General features: G+C 43.2%; 1 protein-coding gene across 2 annotated transcripts in view; it reads right to left on the bottom strand.

Annotated features, from left to right (window-relative positions):
• ARHGAP42 (Rho GTPase activating protein 42) overlaps positions 1-16601 on the bottom strand; it is a 525190-nt gene that overhangs the window by 257586 nt on the left and 251003 nt on the right. For both annotated transcript variants that reach the window (XM_073613052.1, XM_073613053.1), the window contains one exon: positions 8274-8345. In XM_073613052.1, coding sequence (XP_073469153.1) covers positions 8274-8345 — 72 coding nt within the window. The remainder of the gene's footprint in view (positions 1-8273; positions 8346-16601) is intronic.

Here is a 16601-nt window from a genome sequence, read left to right as displayed (position 1 = left end):
AGCTTCTTTGGGGCATCTGTCGTGTGTAGGGCAGCTCATATAAGTGAATAGGCTGCCCTGTGCGTGATGAGCGAAAACGCTCCAAAACATGCAAAAAAAAAAAACACGAGCGGGAGCACGAGTTCCAACTACGCTCGGGTGTGAACCCAGCCTCACAGAGACAGAAAATATGTGGAAATCCTACATTTTTGAGTTGCCATTAGGACAAGAGGTGAGGGGAAGACCTATTCCTATTGTGTCATGACAACAGGATGTGAGGGAAAGTCTCCCCGGCAGGACACAGGCAGCGCAAAATAACCTAATACAGGCAGTCCCCGAGTTACATACATTCGATTACATACAAACCCTCATACTTACAGAGGGAGATAACAGGAAGTGAGAGGAAATCTACCTCTAGGAAGGGAAATTCACTCCTGTAAGAGATATCATGGAAAAAAGGGTGTCTCCTCTAAAGTTTAATCACAAATCCTTGTTTCCACAACAACCCAAAATTTTCAAAATCCTGTTGTCACAGGGACAGAAAGTGAGGTGAAATCTTCTGAGCAGGGGCACAGACAGCAAAACCATCATTACAGGGGTGTTAAATTTTATAAATGTTATAAATGTTATAAATATTATAAATGTTAAATGTTATATTTTTGGCTGGAGTTGCACTTGAAAAATGTACCTGTTCCAACTTACATACAAATTCAACTTAAAGCGGAGTTCCACCTCATTTTGAGAGGTGGTCTTAAAAGAAAGACCACCTCTCCACCCTTCGCTTTTGGATATTTAAATTTTTTTTTTACTTTCTAACTTACCTTTTTGAAAGTACTAAGAGTACTTCCGATCCAGCCGGGCCGCGGCCGAGGACGTCACACCCTCTTCTGCGGCAAGCCCCTGTTGTCTTCTGGGACATGCGTGTGTCCCAGAAGACAAGCTGGCCATTCACAAAGCGCTGCGCGACTCGTGCATGCGCAGTCGGAAACCGGCAGTGAAGCCGCAACGCGGCTCCCTTGCCGGTATCTTTTAGTTGGAATGGCAGCACCTGGACACGATCCGATGGACGGATTGACCTAGGGGGGCCAAAATCGCGGGCTCCCTGGACAGGTAAGTGTCCTTATTAAAAGTCAGCAGCTACAGTGTTTGACAAACCTACAGAACCTATCTTGTTTGTAACCCAGGGACTGCCTGTAGTGTTTTTTTGTTTTTTTTTTGCCTGTAGTAGTTTTAAGCCCTTTCCGACTTTAACTAAAACTAAAAGAAAGAATTTTGGCCATATATCTACTCTTCTCTACTCTGTTGAAAGCTACAATGCAATTTTGTCTGGAGTTAGGCTTAATTACTTGGATAGCCATTACAACTTGACCAAATAGGCTGCCTTTCATCGATTCAGGTGACGTCATATGAAAAAGTGGTGTTTTTTTAAGGCCAGTGTGCAGGAGGCCTTATATATGCATTTTCTCTGTGTATTTAGTGGTTTTCTTTAAAAAGTCTAAGGCTTCCCTTTAAAGAGGAATCTTTTTGGCTCTATACACCACCACAATGGATTTGAAATGAAACGAACAAGACGTGCTTTAACTGCAGACTTTCAGCTTTAATTTGAGGGTATTTACATCCAAATCAGATGAACGGTGTAGGAATTACATCAGTCTGTATATGTGCCTCCCACTTTTTAAGGGACCAAAAGTAATGGGACAATTGGCTGCTCAGCTGTTCCATGGCCAGGTGTGTGTTATTCCCTCATTATCCCATTTACAAGGAGCAGATAAAAGGTCCAGAGTTCATTTCAAGTGTGCTATTTTCATTTGGAATCTGTTGCTGTCAACTCTCAATATGAGATCCAAAGAGCTGTCACTATCAGTGAAGCAAGCCATCATTAGGCTGAAAAAAACAAAACAAACCCGTCAGAGAGATAGCAAAAACATTAGGTGCGGCCAAATCAACTGTTTGGAAAATCCTTAAAAAGAAAGAACGCACCGGTGAGCTCAACAACATCAAAAGACCTGGAAGACCACAGAAAACAACTGTGGTGGAGAAAACACCCTTCACAACAGTTGGCCAGATCAAGAACACTCTCCAGGAGGTAGGTGTATGTGTGTCAAAGTCAACAATCAAGAGAAGACATCACCAGAGTGAATACAGAGGGTTCACCACAAGATGTAAATCATTGGTGAGCCTCTAAAACAGGAAGGCCAGATTAGAGTTTGCCAAACAACATCTAAAAAAGCCTTCACAGTCCTGGAATAACATCCTGTGGATAGATGAGACCAAGATCAACTTGTACCAGAGTGATGGGAAGAGAAGAGTATGGAGAAGGAAAGGAACTGCTCATGATCCAAAGCATACCACCTCATCAGTGAAGCATGGTGGTGGTAGTGTCATGGCGTGGGCATGTATGGCTGCCAATGGAACTGGTTCTCTTGTATTTATTGATGATGTGACTGCTGACAAAAGCAGCCGGATGAATTCTGAAGTGTTTCGGACAATATTATCTGCTCATATTCAGCAAAATGCTTCAGAACTCATTGAACGGCGCTTCACAGTGCAGATGGACAATGACCCGAAGCATACTGTGAAAGCAACCAAAGAGTTTTTTAAGGGAAAGAAGTGGAATGCTATGCAATGGCCAAGTCAATCACCTGACCTGAATCTGATTGAGCATGCATTTCACTTGCTGAAGACAAAACTGAAGGGAAAATGTCCCAAGAACAAGCAGGAACTGAAGACAGTTGCAGTAGAGGCCTGGCAGAGCATCACCAGGGATGAAACCCAGCGTCTGGTGATGTCTATGCTTTCCAGACTTCAGACTGTAATTGACTGCAAAGGATTTGCAACCAAGTATTAAAAAGTGAAAGTTTGGATGATTGTTAATCTGTCCCATTACTTTTGGTCCCTTAAAAAGTGGGAGGCACATATACAAACTGTTGTAATTCCTACACCGTTCACCTGATTTGGATGCAAATACCCTCAAATTAAAGCTGAAAGTCTGCAGTTAAAGCTCATCTTGTTTGTTTCATTTCAAATCCATTGTGGTGGTGTATAGAGCCAAAAAGATTAGAATTTTGTCGATGTCCCAATATTTATGGACCTGACTGTAATTTGTAATAAAAACAGCTTTGACATTCTGAAACTGGAAAGTTGAAAAAATGACTGAAGAGCCGCTTTAACAACCACTAGTCAAGAGCCAAGATGAAATGACAGACTAATGATTGATTTCCTCACTAGAGATAGTTGGAGATATTTTTCCAGGACCGTTGGCTTGTCTTGTAGATGGAGGTTTAGAATCACTCACTCCATCAAACACCACAAGAGCAGAAGATAAATATTTCCATTCATATAAAAATATACATTCATTGCATGGCTGCTAAGCCGTACAGTCCCCCAGGGACAAAGGGGAATGATTAAACTACTTATCGCCAAGTTCACAATCGTAACATCAAATAATTGTGTTTTGCTGCAACATTAAATAACTCTACAGAGGGGGAACTGAGTGATGGCTGGAAATATCCAAATAGCCTTTATTATTCCTAGATAGTGTAAAGACCATTTATAAATGTGTTCTGCGGCATTACCTCCATGACACAGCCAAACACCGAGCTGTGCTGAGACCGATCGGCTCACCTAGGTGCTTCCTGCTTTCTCATATAAATAGTTAGCTACAAGCTACAAGTTGAGTGTTTCACATAGAAGCCAAGGAAAACAAATGATAACTACTTTTTTACTAAGACCTTATCTGAATTCCTGAAATGAAAAAGGGCATAAAAAAAAAAAAAGTTCTACAAAACAATTTAAAAAAACCTTAAAATGTATGTTTAGCTAAAACTTTTATTATTTCTTTCAGTTTTGAATAGAATAGGGAAGGGTTCATACCCTGGTCAGTTTATTTTTTTGGCTGTCTCTGTCTCATTGGGGGCCTTTGCTTCATTTTCTGTCCCAGAAACACGACGGGAAGTGAAAGGTAATCGCCTTTTTAGATGTTAGAAGTTTACCACGATGCCTTTGGAAAATTTCCCTTACTTGCTATTCCAGTGACAATTTAAAAATGTTGGATATGCTATCATTGTCTTATTAAAGCGGACTTTTCTCCCCTTTTCCCTAACTTTCACATCAGCATTCATCTCTGCATGCTCATGTGTAATTAATTGCCTACATTTTTTAAATGTTTTTCTGTTTACGTAGCGTTTTTCCATTGCACTTTTTGGTTTCCCTAACGGCAGTGGTGACATAGCCCTGGCTGCACAGATGCCCCCTGGGAAGGCAACATCACCGTTGCCTTCAGGGAATTCCCATACCTAAAGATCTTGCAGTGCTGCGCATGCGTGAGATGAAACGCGTGACATACAAAATTACATTTATTTGCCGGGGGAAAAAAACTTCTGTTCTTTTTTTCCCTCAACAGATGCTGGTGGAGTTGTATGGTGCATGTGCGAGATGAAGCAGTATCAAGGACATTTTTAAAATAGTGGCGCGGGAACCCAGGAAGCACAGAGGCAGGACAAAAATAGGTAAGTATGAAGAAAAAGTCACAAGGACATTGGTAAGTAGGATTGTTTATGTCCTCCCTAATCAGGTATACAGGTTTATAGAGTAGGAATGGGGTAGGTAGGGAGATCCTTTTTAATGATGGTCTCCGGGATAACTCAAGAGAGGGACTCTATCTAGCAAGAATACAGACATAAATAAAGACTTGGTTCTAATCCTTCTCCACTCTGCTAAAAAAATATTAAAAAATAAATTAATTAATTAATTCAGTATGTGTATATGCAGTGGCGTTGCTAGGGGGTGGCTATTGGGGCTATAGCCCTGAATCTGGGACCCATAGCCCCGAGTCTAGGATTGCCACCTGTCCGCTTGAGTGTGGTAAGATAGCTGGAGAGAAGAGTGTGTGTTCTCCTCCCTCCAGCCTGCAAGGAGACCAGAGGATTAGGAGGTGGGCAGAGCACAACACTCTGCAGCGACACCAGAGGTTTAGGATGTGGGCAGAACATAGCACCCAACAGGAAGACCAGAGGGTTAGGATGTGGGCAGAACACAGCACCCAACAGAGAGACCAGAGGATTAGGATTTGGCCATGTACAATTTCTGCTTTTAATTTTTTTGATTTGTCTTGTTTGTCTACCTCTAGAGAAGCCTTTCTCAACCAGGGTTCTGTGGAACCCTAAGGTTCCCCCAGAGGTTGCTAGAGGTTTCTCGAGAAATGAGCAATTTCTGCCTCGTAGATAAGTAACCAATGACAGCATTGATTTTTTTTGGCTATCTGTAAGGGAAGATTCATCCCAATGACCACAAATGTAGGTAGCATCCTTACCAGTTACCATATCACTAATGTACTATGAGCTGTAGATATAATTATTATTAGCAGCGGTTCCCTGAGACTTCAAAGTTAGGCTGGTCGTACATTATACAATTTTCTTATTCAATGTCCTTTAGATTTACCTGCATGATTGCATACAAATTATAAGTGTTTAGGTTTGACCTCATATCAGTGACGGCCGGTGGTTATTTTCTTTGGGGCGATGGCAAACGGTAACACCCCCTCCCCCCGTCGTTTGGCCTGGCCAGCGGGTCTGATGCACTGACTCCCCCCATGTAATTAGTGCTTCGGTCTCTCTTTCAGAGGCAACGGCGGCGGCTCTCCCTCAGTTTCCTCCCTCTTGGCTCTGGCTTCTGTTTCTTCCCAACTTCCCCTGCTCTCCACTGGCGGCCAATTGGGAGTCTTCTCTTTTCGGCCAATCAGAAAACGGGTCTCAGACCTGCTTCTGATTGGCGGCATTGAGGATCAGTGTTATAACAGCAAATATTCATTTGCTGTTGTAACACATGGGTGGGCCCGTAGTGCAATGCTCTGCATCACAAGTCCCCCCGCTGTAATTTAGGTGCCCGGTGTCTGGAAAGGTGCCGGACGCCTGAATAGGGGGTGGTAGCGGCCGTAGATAGATTCATGTTATGCATGAATCTATCCATTAGTCATATAGGAGGTGGCTGGAGAGAGGAGGCAGCACCCGGGAGCCCCTAATGGACGGGCTGCCACTGCCTCATATTATATGGTTTTGGTTAATCTGAAGGCAAATTGAATAAGACAATTGTATAATGTATGGCCAGCCTTAGTTCAGGAGGTTTCCTTCATGTTAAAAAGGTTCAGATAGGCTGCTCTAGACACTTGTGGGTGAATCCAGCAGTACAGTGAGAGGGTGAGGCTACTAAGAGCAGTCATATGATTCTTTGTAGCTCAGATCACATGCAGCTATCTCTTCTTTTGTTGGCTGTGGGGCTGTACAGTCCAGTTCTGCACACAAAGCAAACTTTATTCTCCCTCCATAGATTGTTGGCCAACAGTATAATTTGTATAAATTATAGAGAACTGAACCATATGTATACATATTCCAGTTTTGCCCAACCACCAAGGGGATAATTGAGTTCATGTTAAAATCTGTACTAGAACAACTAGACAACTTTGTTCACATCAGTCAATCACACAAGGAACAATGTAAATGGCAGCAAATTATACAGACCAAAACACTAGGAATATGACATTGCTCTGACTACTATTATGTGACAAAAAGCAGGATCAAATGGTTGAATAAACCTTACGAAAGCCATGTGTGCTACAATCCACAATCCTCATCGCCACTGTTATGTCCCTTCGACACAGGGTCTCTCGGGGTGTTGCTAGCAATGCTGCCAGTATCCACTCAGCAAGTTACACACAGGCTAGATGCACTTCTTAACCAGGGAAGGTTTATTACTCACTCAGAAAGCGATGTACATTCTTACACGGAGGAGTCATATACAACAGGTCTCCATCTAAGTATCATGCTGCTGCTTCCCAGTCCCACACACGCTTGACTGACTTCCTGGTAGTTTCCGCAGGTTATTTCCCATATAGTGTCAACAATGTTTTCTGTACATTCGAATAGAGGTCGACCGATATGGGTTTTTCTCTGGCCGATGCCGATGCCGATATTTAGAAATCGCAGTGGCCGATGGCCGATATGTGATGCCGATTTTTTTGGGCCGATATATTAGGCCGATTTTTTTTTTTTTTTTTTTTTCCCCTTCATCTCATAAAATCTAACATTTAGACCCCTTTCACACTGGGGCTTTTTTCAGGCGCTTTTGGGCTAAAAATAGCGCCTGTAAAGTGCCTGTAAAACGGCTCCCCTGCAGTCTCAGTGTGATATCCCGAGAGCTTTCACACTGAGGCGATGCGCTGGCAGGATGTTAAAAAAAAGTCCTGCAAGCAGCATCTTTGGAGCGGTGTATACCACCACTCCTGCCCATTGAAATGAATGCACACCGCTGCCAAAGCGCCTGCAAAGCGTTTCGGCAGCGGCGCTTCAGGCGCGCATTTAACCTCTTCCTCGGCTGCTGCTGGGTGATAAGCTCCCCGCTAGCAGCCGAATAGCGCCGCTAAAATGACGGTAAAGCGCCGCTAAAACTAGCAGCGTTTTACCGTCAACGCATGCCCGCTCCAGTGTGAAAGCAACCTAAAGTGATACAGAAATTTTTTTTACATTTAAACATTTATTAAACAAAACAAACCTCCAATCAGTTCACTTGTATGTAGAATTTAGATTAAAAAAAATATAAAAAAAAAACTATATCTTAAAAATTAATACACAAAAACAGGTAATCAAAACTTTTGGACAAAAAAAAATGGGCTAACTTTACTGCTTAGTTTTTTTTTTTAATTTATTAGTGTATTTTTTTTTTAAATTGCGTTTGAAAGACCGCTGCGCAAATACCGTGTGACATAAAATATTGCAACAACCGCTATTTTATTCCCTAGGGTCTCTGCTAAAAAAAATATATATAATGTTTGGGGGTTCTAAGTGATTTTCTAGCAGAAAATACAGGATTTTTACTTGTAAGCAACAAGTGTCAGAAAAGATTTAGTCTTTAAATGGTTAAACTGAAAACTTCTCCACGGAGTTCAGTCTATTGATAAAAAAGAACTTGAAGAGATACAAATGTATCTTCTTATCAGACTTGGCAGGCTGCCCAGAGAAGGAGAGAAGATAACTTTCAGGCAACTTGCATTGACTTATATTACAGAAGTCATTTGCAAGTCACGGCTGAAGTTATAATCGGCCTTTTTTATCAGCACAATCGGCCGATGCCGATTAAGTAAAAAACGCCAAATATCGGCCGATATATCGGCCGGCCGATATATCGGTCGACCTCTACATTCGAACATAATAAGCCCATTGGTCAGGGTGGATAAGTTAAAACAAAATTTGAAGGAAACACATGTCCATCTTGAAGGAAGAAGACTGGAGCTAGCTACTTACTTTGGCTGCCCCAATTTGTTCCTTGCGAAACTTTTCAAGTGGTGATATCAGGACATCATTAGCATTCTGGATCTGAAAATAAAAAGCGCGGCAATTAAAAATATTTACTGGAAGTCTAAAAGGGATCTACAGGCAAATATAAAAACTCACTTCAGTCCACTTGTTAGTTCATTCAAAAATCATTAAAGTGTATGGGAACCCAAACACTGGACATCTCTTATATTCCCTCTTTTGGTATTATTAATATACCATTTAAAGTGTTTCATTATTCCTGTTCCATAAGTGCCAACATTACCTGTTAATCCTGCAACAAATCCAGTAAATTTGTAACTTCCTGTTCACTCTGCCTCTGCTACACTGAAATGCCAACCCTGCCCAGTGCTCTTCTGTGGACTTCCAAATACCTCCTGTGTTATGTAGATAAGGAGAGGTCAGGGTTTTCTATAGTCCAAATCAGAAGTATGTAGCCCAGGGGTGATAACACAGATTTTCCAGAGATATAGAACAGTAAGTGATCATTGTCACTCTAGGACAGCAAACATGATAACCAGATAAAAATAAAGATGAAGAAACGCTTGAAACCATGATCTACAACAGGGGTGTCAAACTCAATTTCATTGTGGGCCCCATCAGCAATATGGTTGCCCTCAAAGGGCCAGCTGTAGCTGGGGTGCGTTACGTACAGAGTGCAGGGTTTAGGAGTACATTATGTACACAGTGCAGAGTTCTGGATTACACTACGTACAGAGTGCAGTGTTCAAGAGTGCATTATGTACAGGGGTGTGCTATATACAGAGTGCAGTTCCAGGGGTGTCCTATACACAGAGTGTAGAGTTCGGGGGGTGTGCTATGTACAGATTGCAGGGTTTAGGGGTGCACTATGTACAGAGTGCAGGGTTCAGAAGTGCGTTAAGTACAGAGTTCAGACTTCAGGGGTGTGCTGTGTACAGAGTGCAGGGTTTAGGGGTGCACTACGTACAGAGTGCAGAGTTCAGTTACGTACAGAGTGCAGAGTTCAGAGGTGTGCTGTGTACAGAGTGCAGGGTTTAGGGTTGCACTACGCAAAGTGTGCAACCCCAATCTCCACCTCCCAAAGCTTCTTCGTATCTCTCATTCCTACCTGGCCCAACTCTAGTACCTCCCTGTGAAGGTGGTTCTACTACCCATGTATTTGGCTCTAGTACCTCCCTGTGTAGGTGGCTTTGCCTTACCTTGCACAGAGATCATTCTCTCTTTCAGATTGTGGAGATCTGTCCCTGCCCTGTGCGTGTGCAGGGATCTGTTAGATCCGGGAGCCGTTGAGAGCAAAGCTGTCACTTGTAAACACAAAAGGCTTCTGTGTTTACAAGTGACAGCGGGGAGCAGGAGTAGAGGGTGAGAGCTGGAGGTTGCGGAATGGAGTTCTGCCACTTTTCAGCTGCAAAACTGGGTGTGAGACCTGGTGGGCTGGATTTGGCCCATGGGCCTTGTGTTTGACATATGTGCTCTACAACATTACACACAAAATTTTAGCTGACTGAAAGAAGGCAAGACACTAATTCAGCTGCAGAACCAAGGCCTTTGAACAGGATCACAAGAGTGGCTGAACAGCATTGCAAATATCCCAGTAGATGCATCTATATATATATTCAATCCAACTGTTTGATGTTCCACTTTAAATTATGCATATTCACTATCTAGCCATACTGTTAAATTGTGATTGCGATTCAATGATTGATTTAATTTGCTTACTTTTCTTCACTTCTTTTTTTATCCATAATTTTTTTTAATGTAAATTATAAATTACTATTTTTTGCCTATGAATTCTCCTTTGGAACTAGGGATACAGCAGGGGTGTGTCCTTTGCCTACATACTCTGTATTATAAGGTATTCCTTTTTCTCGTCTCAAAAAGTGGGGAAGTATAAAGACATTTACTGTAAATTAATATGTCGGGCTGAGCGCTAAAGCACAAAATAAGTTACATAATGAATCCAATTTGCAGGAAAACAACTTCTCTTTGCTGTGGTATTCCCTTCAGATTGCTCTCTGTATAAAAGGCTCAATATATTTTAACTTATTTTACGCCATGTCAAACCCTCTGCGCCTTGGACTGCCTGTATCACAAATCTCACTCGGCATATAAGTGGCGCTCATAATTTCTATACAAAGTATTGATTGAAAATATGGATTTTTCTCCCCCTTACATGATAAATATACAGCTGAGATGACAGATTTGTGGCAGGGCCTCATAGTGAAATAAAAACTGTACACTTTCTGGTGAAAAGCATGTGACCAAAAAATGTCAATGTTACATGCCGCATTCCTCTGAAAAAGGCATTTCCTGCCTTTGCTGACTATTCCACATATAAAAGGCCCGAAGCGCTAAATGTAGTATTTATGAACTTAGGGCATTGACCTTTGTTTCAACATAAACTAAAATAGATACAGCTGACCTCCATGGGAAATCTGGGGAAATTTGTCAGAGAGGACAAAGACTGCAAATAAGGAATAGGAAGGGTCACTGCCAACTGTGCCCAAATTCCAGGGACAGACCAGGAATGGAAAAAGTAGTTTCAATAATAAATATCATTTATGGTTACTAGGGTTTTTTTTTTTAAATGCTTACTGTTCCCTGTTTATGTTACTGTGTTATGCTGGCCATCAGCAAAACTTCAAGCCATGGGTGGCCCTGCAAGCACGAACCAGCTTAACAAAAATTGATTTAGAAATCTACTAAGCCAGGATGAAAATTATCGGTTGAATATTGACTACATCAGTGTCACTGTATTTGGTAGGGGCAAGTGAAGCAACTGCTGAGATTCCTTCATTCGCACTGTTTAGCACGGATGGGGAAGTTCTGTATCTTACTTAGCTTTCTTCGATCTTCCCGCCTAAGGTGACACTAACCTCTGAATTAAAAAAAAATAATTCAAGTATGTGTTCTTAAAGCGGACTTCTGCCCCCCTTCCTCCTAAAATTAAAAATCAGCGGCTATTTGTAGCTGCTGACTTTTACTATTAGGGCACTTACCTCTCCAGGCATCCAGCGGTGTCCTCACCTGAGCCGATTCTTGAATTAGCTCTTGGGTGCTGTGGCCAACATATTGGCTAACGGAAACCGGCAATGTGGCCTTGCAGGTTTCACAGCCGGTTTTCTATTGTGCATGCGTGAATCCTGCTGCTCTCTGTGAATGGGTCGACTGCGGGGGGAAGGAGGAGGGGGCTGAACTTCTGGCTGACTTCACCATGGCAAACTCAGCCAGAAGTGGGAGTGGGTACCTGTCAAAACCAGGCAGACAAGCGGAGCTTCCCTTTTTGGGTGGAGCTCCCCTTCAAGTCAGAAAAATATTTGCTCTCTATCGCTCTCAGCCGCCTCAATCTCCAAATTCCCTTTTTTTTGCCTCTGTGATCTGACTCCTGTTAGAGGGTGGCTACACTGTATGTAGGACCATAGCCACCCTCTCTTGCTTGCTTTTGAGATGGACTATGGACTATGGGATTTGTAGTGTGCCTACAGCAGTACACATGACCACACCTAATGTCACTGCTCCTTCCAAACGATCTGGGGGAAAAGCATAGATTCAAGAGCTCACAGAGGACATGACAAGGAGGCAAAAAAACACATTAAAGTGTAACTCTCTTCAGTGAAGCCTATCCATCCTTTACCTAAAAACTGAACTTTCTCCATCAACTCATCCCTCAGCTATTACCTTTTAGATCACTTGACCCTTCCTTTTAGATTGCATGAGCAGGGCCCTCCTAACCCTCCAGTACTGAACTGTATCGTAACTGTACTGTCTCCCTTCTTGAATCAATCTTGAATAATAACAACAATAACTATTCTCACCATCAGTGTCAAAGCCAAGCAGGGCCGGACTAGCCTACCAGGTTAGCGGGAAGTTTTCTGGTAGGCCGCCTGCCCTGGGGCCGCTTTGAATTGTGGCTGCGAATGCCCGATGTTCTGTATAAATTGCCAACCCGTCAAAATCTCCAACCCTCTCTACAGTGCATGCGTGCACGACTCTACTGCGCATGCGTGCACAGAGCTGTCCACTGCAGTGCCTTTGATAGTAAGAGGTGGAGACACAGGCAGGAGGTAGGTGTCCCTATTTGCAGCTGGATTGAGTTGTAGCGTGCACCACATGCACAGAGCATTTTCATGAGTTGTCCACAACCTTGGACATCTCCTGCATCATGTCTGCACAGCCTCTAACAACCTCCTGTACCATGTCTGCACAGCCTATGACCACCTCTTGTACCAAGTCCACACAGCCTCTGACCACCTCTTGTACCATGTCCGCACAGCCTCTGACCACCTCTTGTACCATGTCAGCACAGCCTATGACCACCTCCTGTATCATGTCCACACAGCCTATGACCACCTCCAGTACCATGTCCGCACTGCCTATGTCCACCTCCTGTACCATGTCCGCACAGCCTCTGACCATCTCCTGTACCATGTCTGCAGCCACTGACCATCTCCTTTACCATGTCTGCAGCCTCTGACCATCTCCTGTACCATGTCCGCAACCTCTGACTATCCCTCTTATCATGTCTGCAACCTCTGACCATCTCTTGTATCATGCCAGCAGCCTCTGAGGGGAGTCTGGAGAGGAGTTTGCTCTTATATATATATAAAGCCCTATGTGCTTTCATATCGGTCTTATCTATATATAATACATACACTCTTCAAATGTGCTTTAAAATGCATGGTTTTCCCTTTTATGAACAAAAAAATAATGACGTATTGCTATTGGGCATAACGGGCATACACCCAATCTGATTGATAGGACTGATCTCTCACAACTATTAAAAACAATTGAGGAACCAGGACTTACTGACAACAATCCCAAAAAGTCACAACACAAAAGAAGTCAGATTTATGCCCAGCCCCAAGTACCAACCCTACTGCAGCAGCATTTTTAAGGCTGGTCAACAAGGACTATAAGCTAGCAAACATAATAATTTAAATGTGAAAGAAGCCCAAGCCTTAGAACAACTCTCTCTAAACAACCTTATTACCATAAAACCGGCCGATAAAGGAGGTAACATTGTCATTTTTGACAATGAAAAATACATTGCGATGTGTAATAGGATCCTGAAAAATCAGGACTGGTACCGGCGGATCACATCAGATATAGTAGCCAAATACAACAGAGAATATTATTTACTGGTTGATGCAGAATACTGTATCTGAATGGAACCATTAAAAAAATGACATGGGATTTCATTAGAACAAATTTTCCCGTAATACCAACATTGTATGCACTCCCTAAAGTTCATAATGATGCAGTTAACCCTCCAGGGAGACTCATAATCTCGGGGAGAGGTGCTATCAGTGACAACGCCAATAAATTAGTGGATGAACATCTCAGACCTTACGTTGCCTCCCTACCATCTCATGTAAAGGACACCATCCACTTTTTGCAAATACTAGATAGCCTGCATATCCCAGAACATGCTATACTAGTTACGATTGATGTTGAAGCCCTGTATAGCTCAATTCCTCTTTCCAAAGGTCTTGCGGCAGTTAAACATGTAAGCAAGATGGACTCGGCCTGCAATGAGTTCATCCTCTCTCTCCCAGAATTTATTTTAGAGCACAACATCTTTACCTTTCATGGTTCCCACAACCTCCAGGTACAGGGCGTAGCAATGGGGACTTCTTGTGCCCCATCCTACGCCAATCTGTATCTGGGGGAGTGTCAAAGTGCACAGACCATATGTTGGCTTGGTACCAATACATCGACAATGTCTTTATCATCTGGGATGGACCTACTGAGACGCTTTAGCACTAGTAACCCTGAGTTGCCCCTAGGCTGACATACCAAAATAGTACATGGAGGCAATTTTCCGAAAATTAAATTCCTCATATTAGATCGTATCCATCCCAGCTCCAGAGGAGGGGATTGGAATAAAACCCTCCTCCAAATGGAGCTGCGCTGAATACACAATCTTAAAGCTACTTTACCACCTGGCCTTAATGAGGCTATCTGTTTCAAGTCCTTTTTGGAAGGTTTCTCCTCTGGAGGAATGGAGAAATAAAATATAAAATACAATATATCTATCCTCAAATGACCCTCTCTGTGATCATATGGTTAATTAATTTTTGTCAGTGGTTTTCTGCAGTTTTTCCAAATTACCTGCAATTCCGTATTACTACCATTCCTGTTCATTTTTGATCATTCATTATATGAACTTTATTATGTATCCAAGGATTTCTTGCCTTATGTATATATATTCTTCTGTGAATACATGTTTAATTTCTATTAGCAGTTCTCTGTTCTCCTGAATCTGCATATTATTTTGTGCTTTCAGGTTTGGCCACTAGAGGGCTATGGTAATGCTTCTATGTCCCCTGCTGTGCCTCCCCATATTGCTTGATCAAGTAATTGAAGTCTATTTAAATAATTTTTATATGCCGGTTGGTCCCTGGTGGCTGGACTAGTGAAACGCCCGCCACACACAGCCGCTCAGATTTGGTAACCCGTGGCAGCACCCAATGGAGGCTACAGACGATGTAATCTCGTCTGGCCATCATCTTGCTAATCCGGCAGGCATGCACTGTCCACCGGTGAAGCTCGTGTGTTGGTGGACCGTGGGAGCACGGCCTCGTTCCGTCATGCTGACATCACGTATGCGCGGTCTGGACGGGGCTGTGCACGCTCGGCTCAGGAAGCTTGCAGAGGACACATCCCTGATCTCCTCCTCCATCTCGGGTGCAGCTGATAATTATCGGCTGAGCCTACTATTGGAGGTAGAGGAGTATATTAGAGACGCCCTTGCAGACATGGCTGACATCCACCTGAGGGTCTGGATGCCAGGACATGTCTCCATGTGGCTACTTCTGATCTACCAAGGTATGATTCATTGTACATCCTAGTGATACTCTGACACTTGTCAATACTATTATGTGTACTACCACTGTTGTCCTCACAGACATTGCTCTTTCTGTCCCAGTGTTAAAGTGGTTGTAAACCCTTACAGACCACTTTTTGCTACAGGTAATAATAAGGCTTACCTGTAGCTACCCCGGATATCTCCTAAACCTGCACGGTTTAGTAGATATCCCCTGAATTTGCATGTGCCGTCTATTGGCACAAGCGCACCAAAGCAAACTGAAGCAATGGCACACATGTGCCGTTGCTTCAGTTAGACTGTGCCGTTACCGGCGGCTCCCGCGCATATGTGCGGGAGTGACGTCATCGTGGCTCTGGCCAATGACAGCACCGAAGCCGCGATACCCGGAAGTAACCCCCAGGAGTGATGTCGCTGGCTGGTGCTGTGTACGGGCACCACAGCGAGGGCTTCAATCTCAGGTAAGTATTAGATAATGAGCTAGAATGCTTTTTTAGGGGAAATATCTTGCCCAAGGCTCTGCCCCACTTTCCCTGCCAAGTTGTTTTAGGTCTCCTGCTTACTGGGAAAACCCAACCTTCTGCTTTCTTATTGAGTCACTAAAAAAACTCAACAAACTGGGATAGTAATTTAAAGCTGAAGTCCAAGCACTTTTCACATATTTCTAAATAGCCACAAAGCTTATAAATTCACTTTGTATGCATTAAAAACCCTTGCAAACCCAAATATTACCTTGTGAAGTCATCACTGCTATATAGCCTGTGTAGAAAGCTGAGCTGTGGGTGGGACCAAGCAGCTCCTCCGACAACAGGCTGCCTGCGGAAAACTCCAGGAAGGGGCAGATACAAGAACAGTCACCCTGCATAAAGAGAGAGATCAGCAGTGACTGGTCTAGGAAACTCTTGCATAGAGGCAAAGTGCAAGAGTTTCATGCTGTATTACTGGACAGGTCTGGAAGAAATACAGGAAAGAGACCAATATTCTAGTACGAATAGTCATGCCTCTTGTATTTAGACCCTTGTTAAGCCTGGATTTTAGCTTTAAAGCCTATGTTTTTTTTTTCATCACAAGTGAAAGCACTTACATTCAATGAGATGTGTCCCTTGTGCTGGTTTCAAGTTGAAATCTTCCATCCTCTGCCTCCTCTTCCCCAATTCTCCCGCAGCAGTAATATTCTGGTGCTGCAGGGGGTAATACTGCCGCTGGACCTGCCATAGGCACTCATCAAGAGTGCTGACTATGCCTGAACTTTCTGCCCCCCCCCCCCCCCTTCTATTTGTAGAAGCTGCAATATAGCTTTCATCAATGAAATGTGATCTTTGCATGGAGGACAAGTGGATGAAGGAAAAGTCCACCTTCTCCATTCATAGACTTTAACTGATTGAAGCTATAATACAGCTTCTGTGAATGAACGAAGGGGGCAGAAAGGGCGGGCATAGTCGAAACTCTAGACGAGGGCCTATGATAGGTCCAGCAGCTGCATTAACCCC

This window comes from Aquarana catesbeiana, linkage group LG02, assembly GCF_042186555.1.
Source record: "Aquarana catesbeiana isolate 2022-GZ linkage group LG02, ASM4218655v1, whole genome shotgun sequence".
In the NCBI taxonomy this organism is placed as follows: Eukaryota; Metazoa; Chordata; class Amphibia; order Anura; family Ranidae; genus Aquarana; species Aquarana catesbeiana.
Note: the sequence above shows the minus strand (reverse complement) of the source record. Positions and strands in the feature narration are given on the sequence as shown.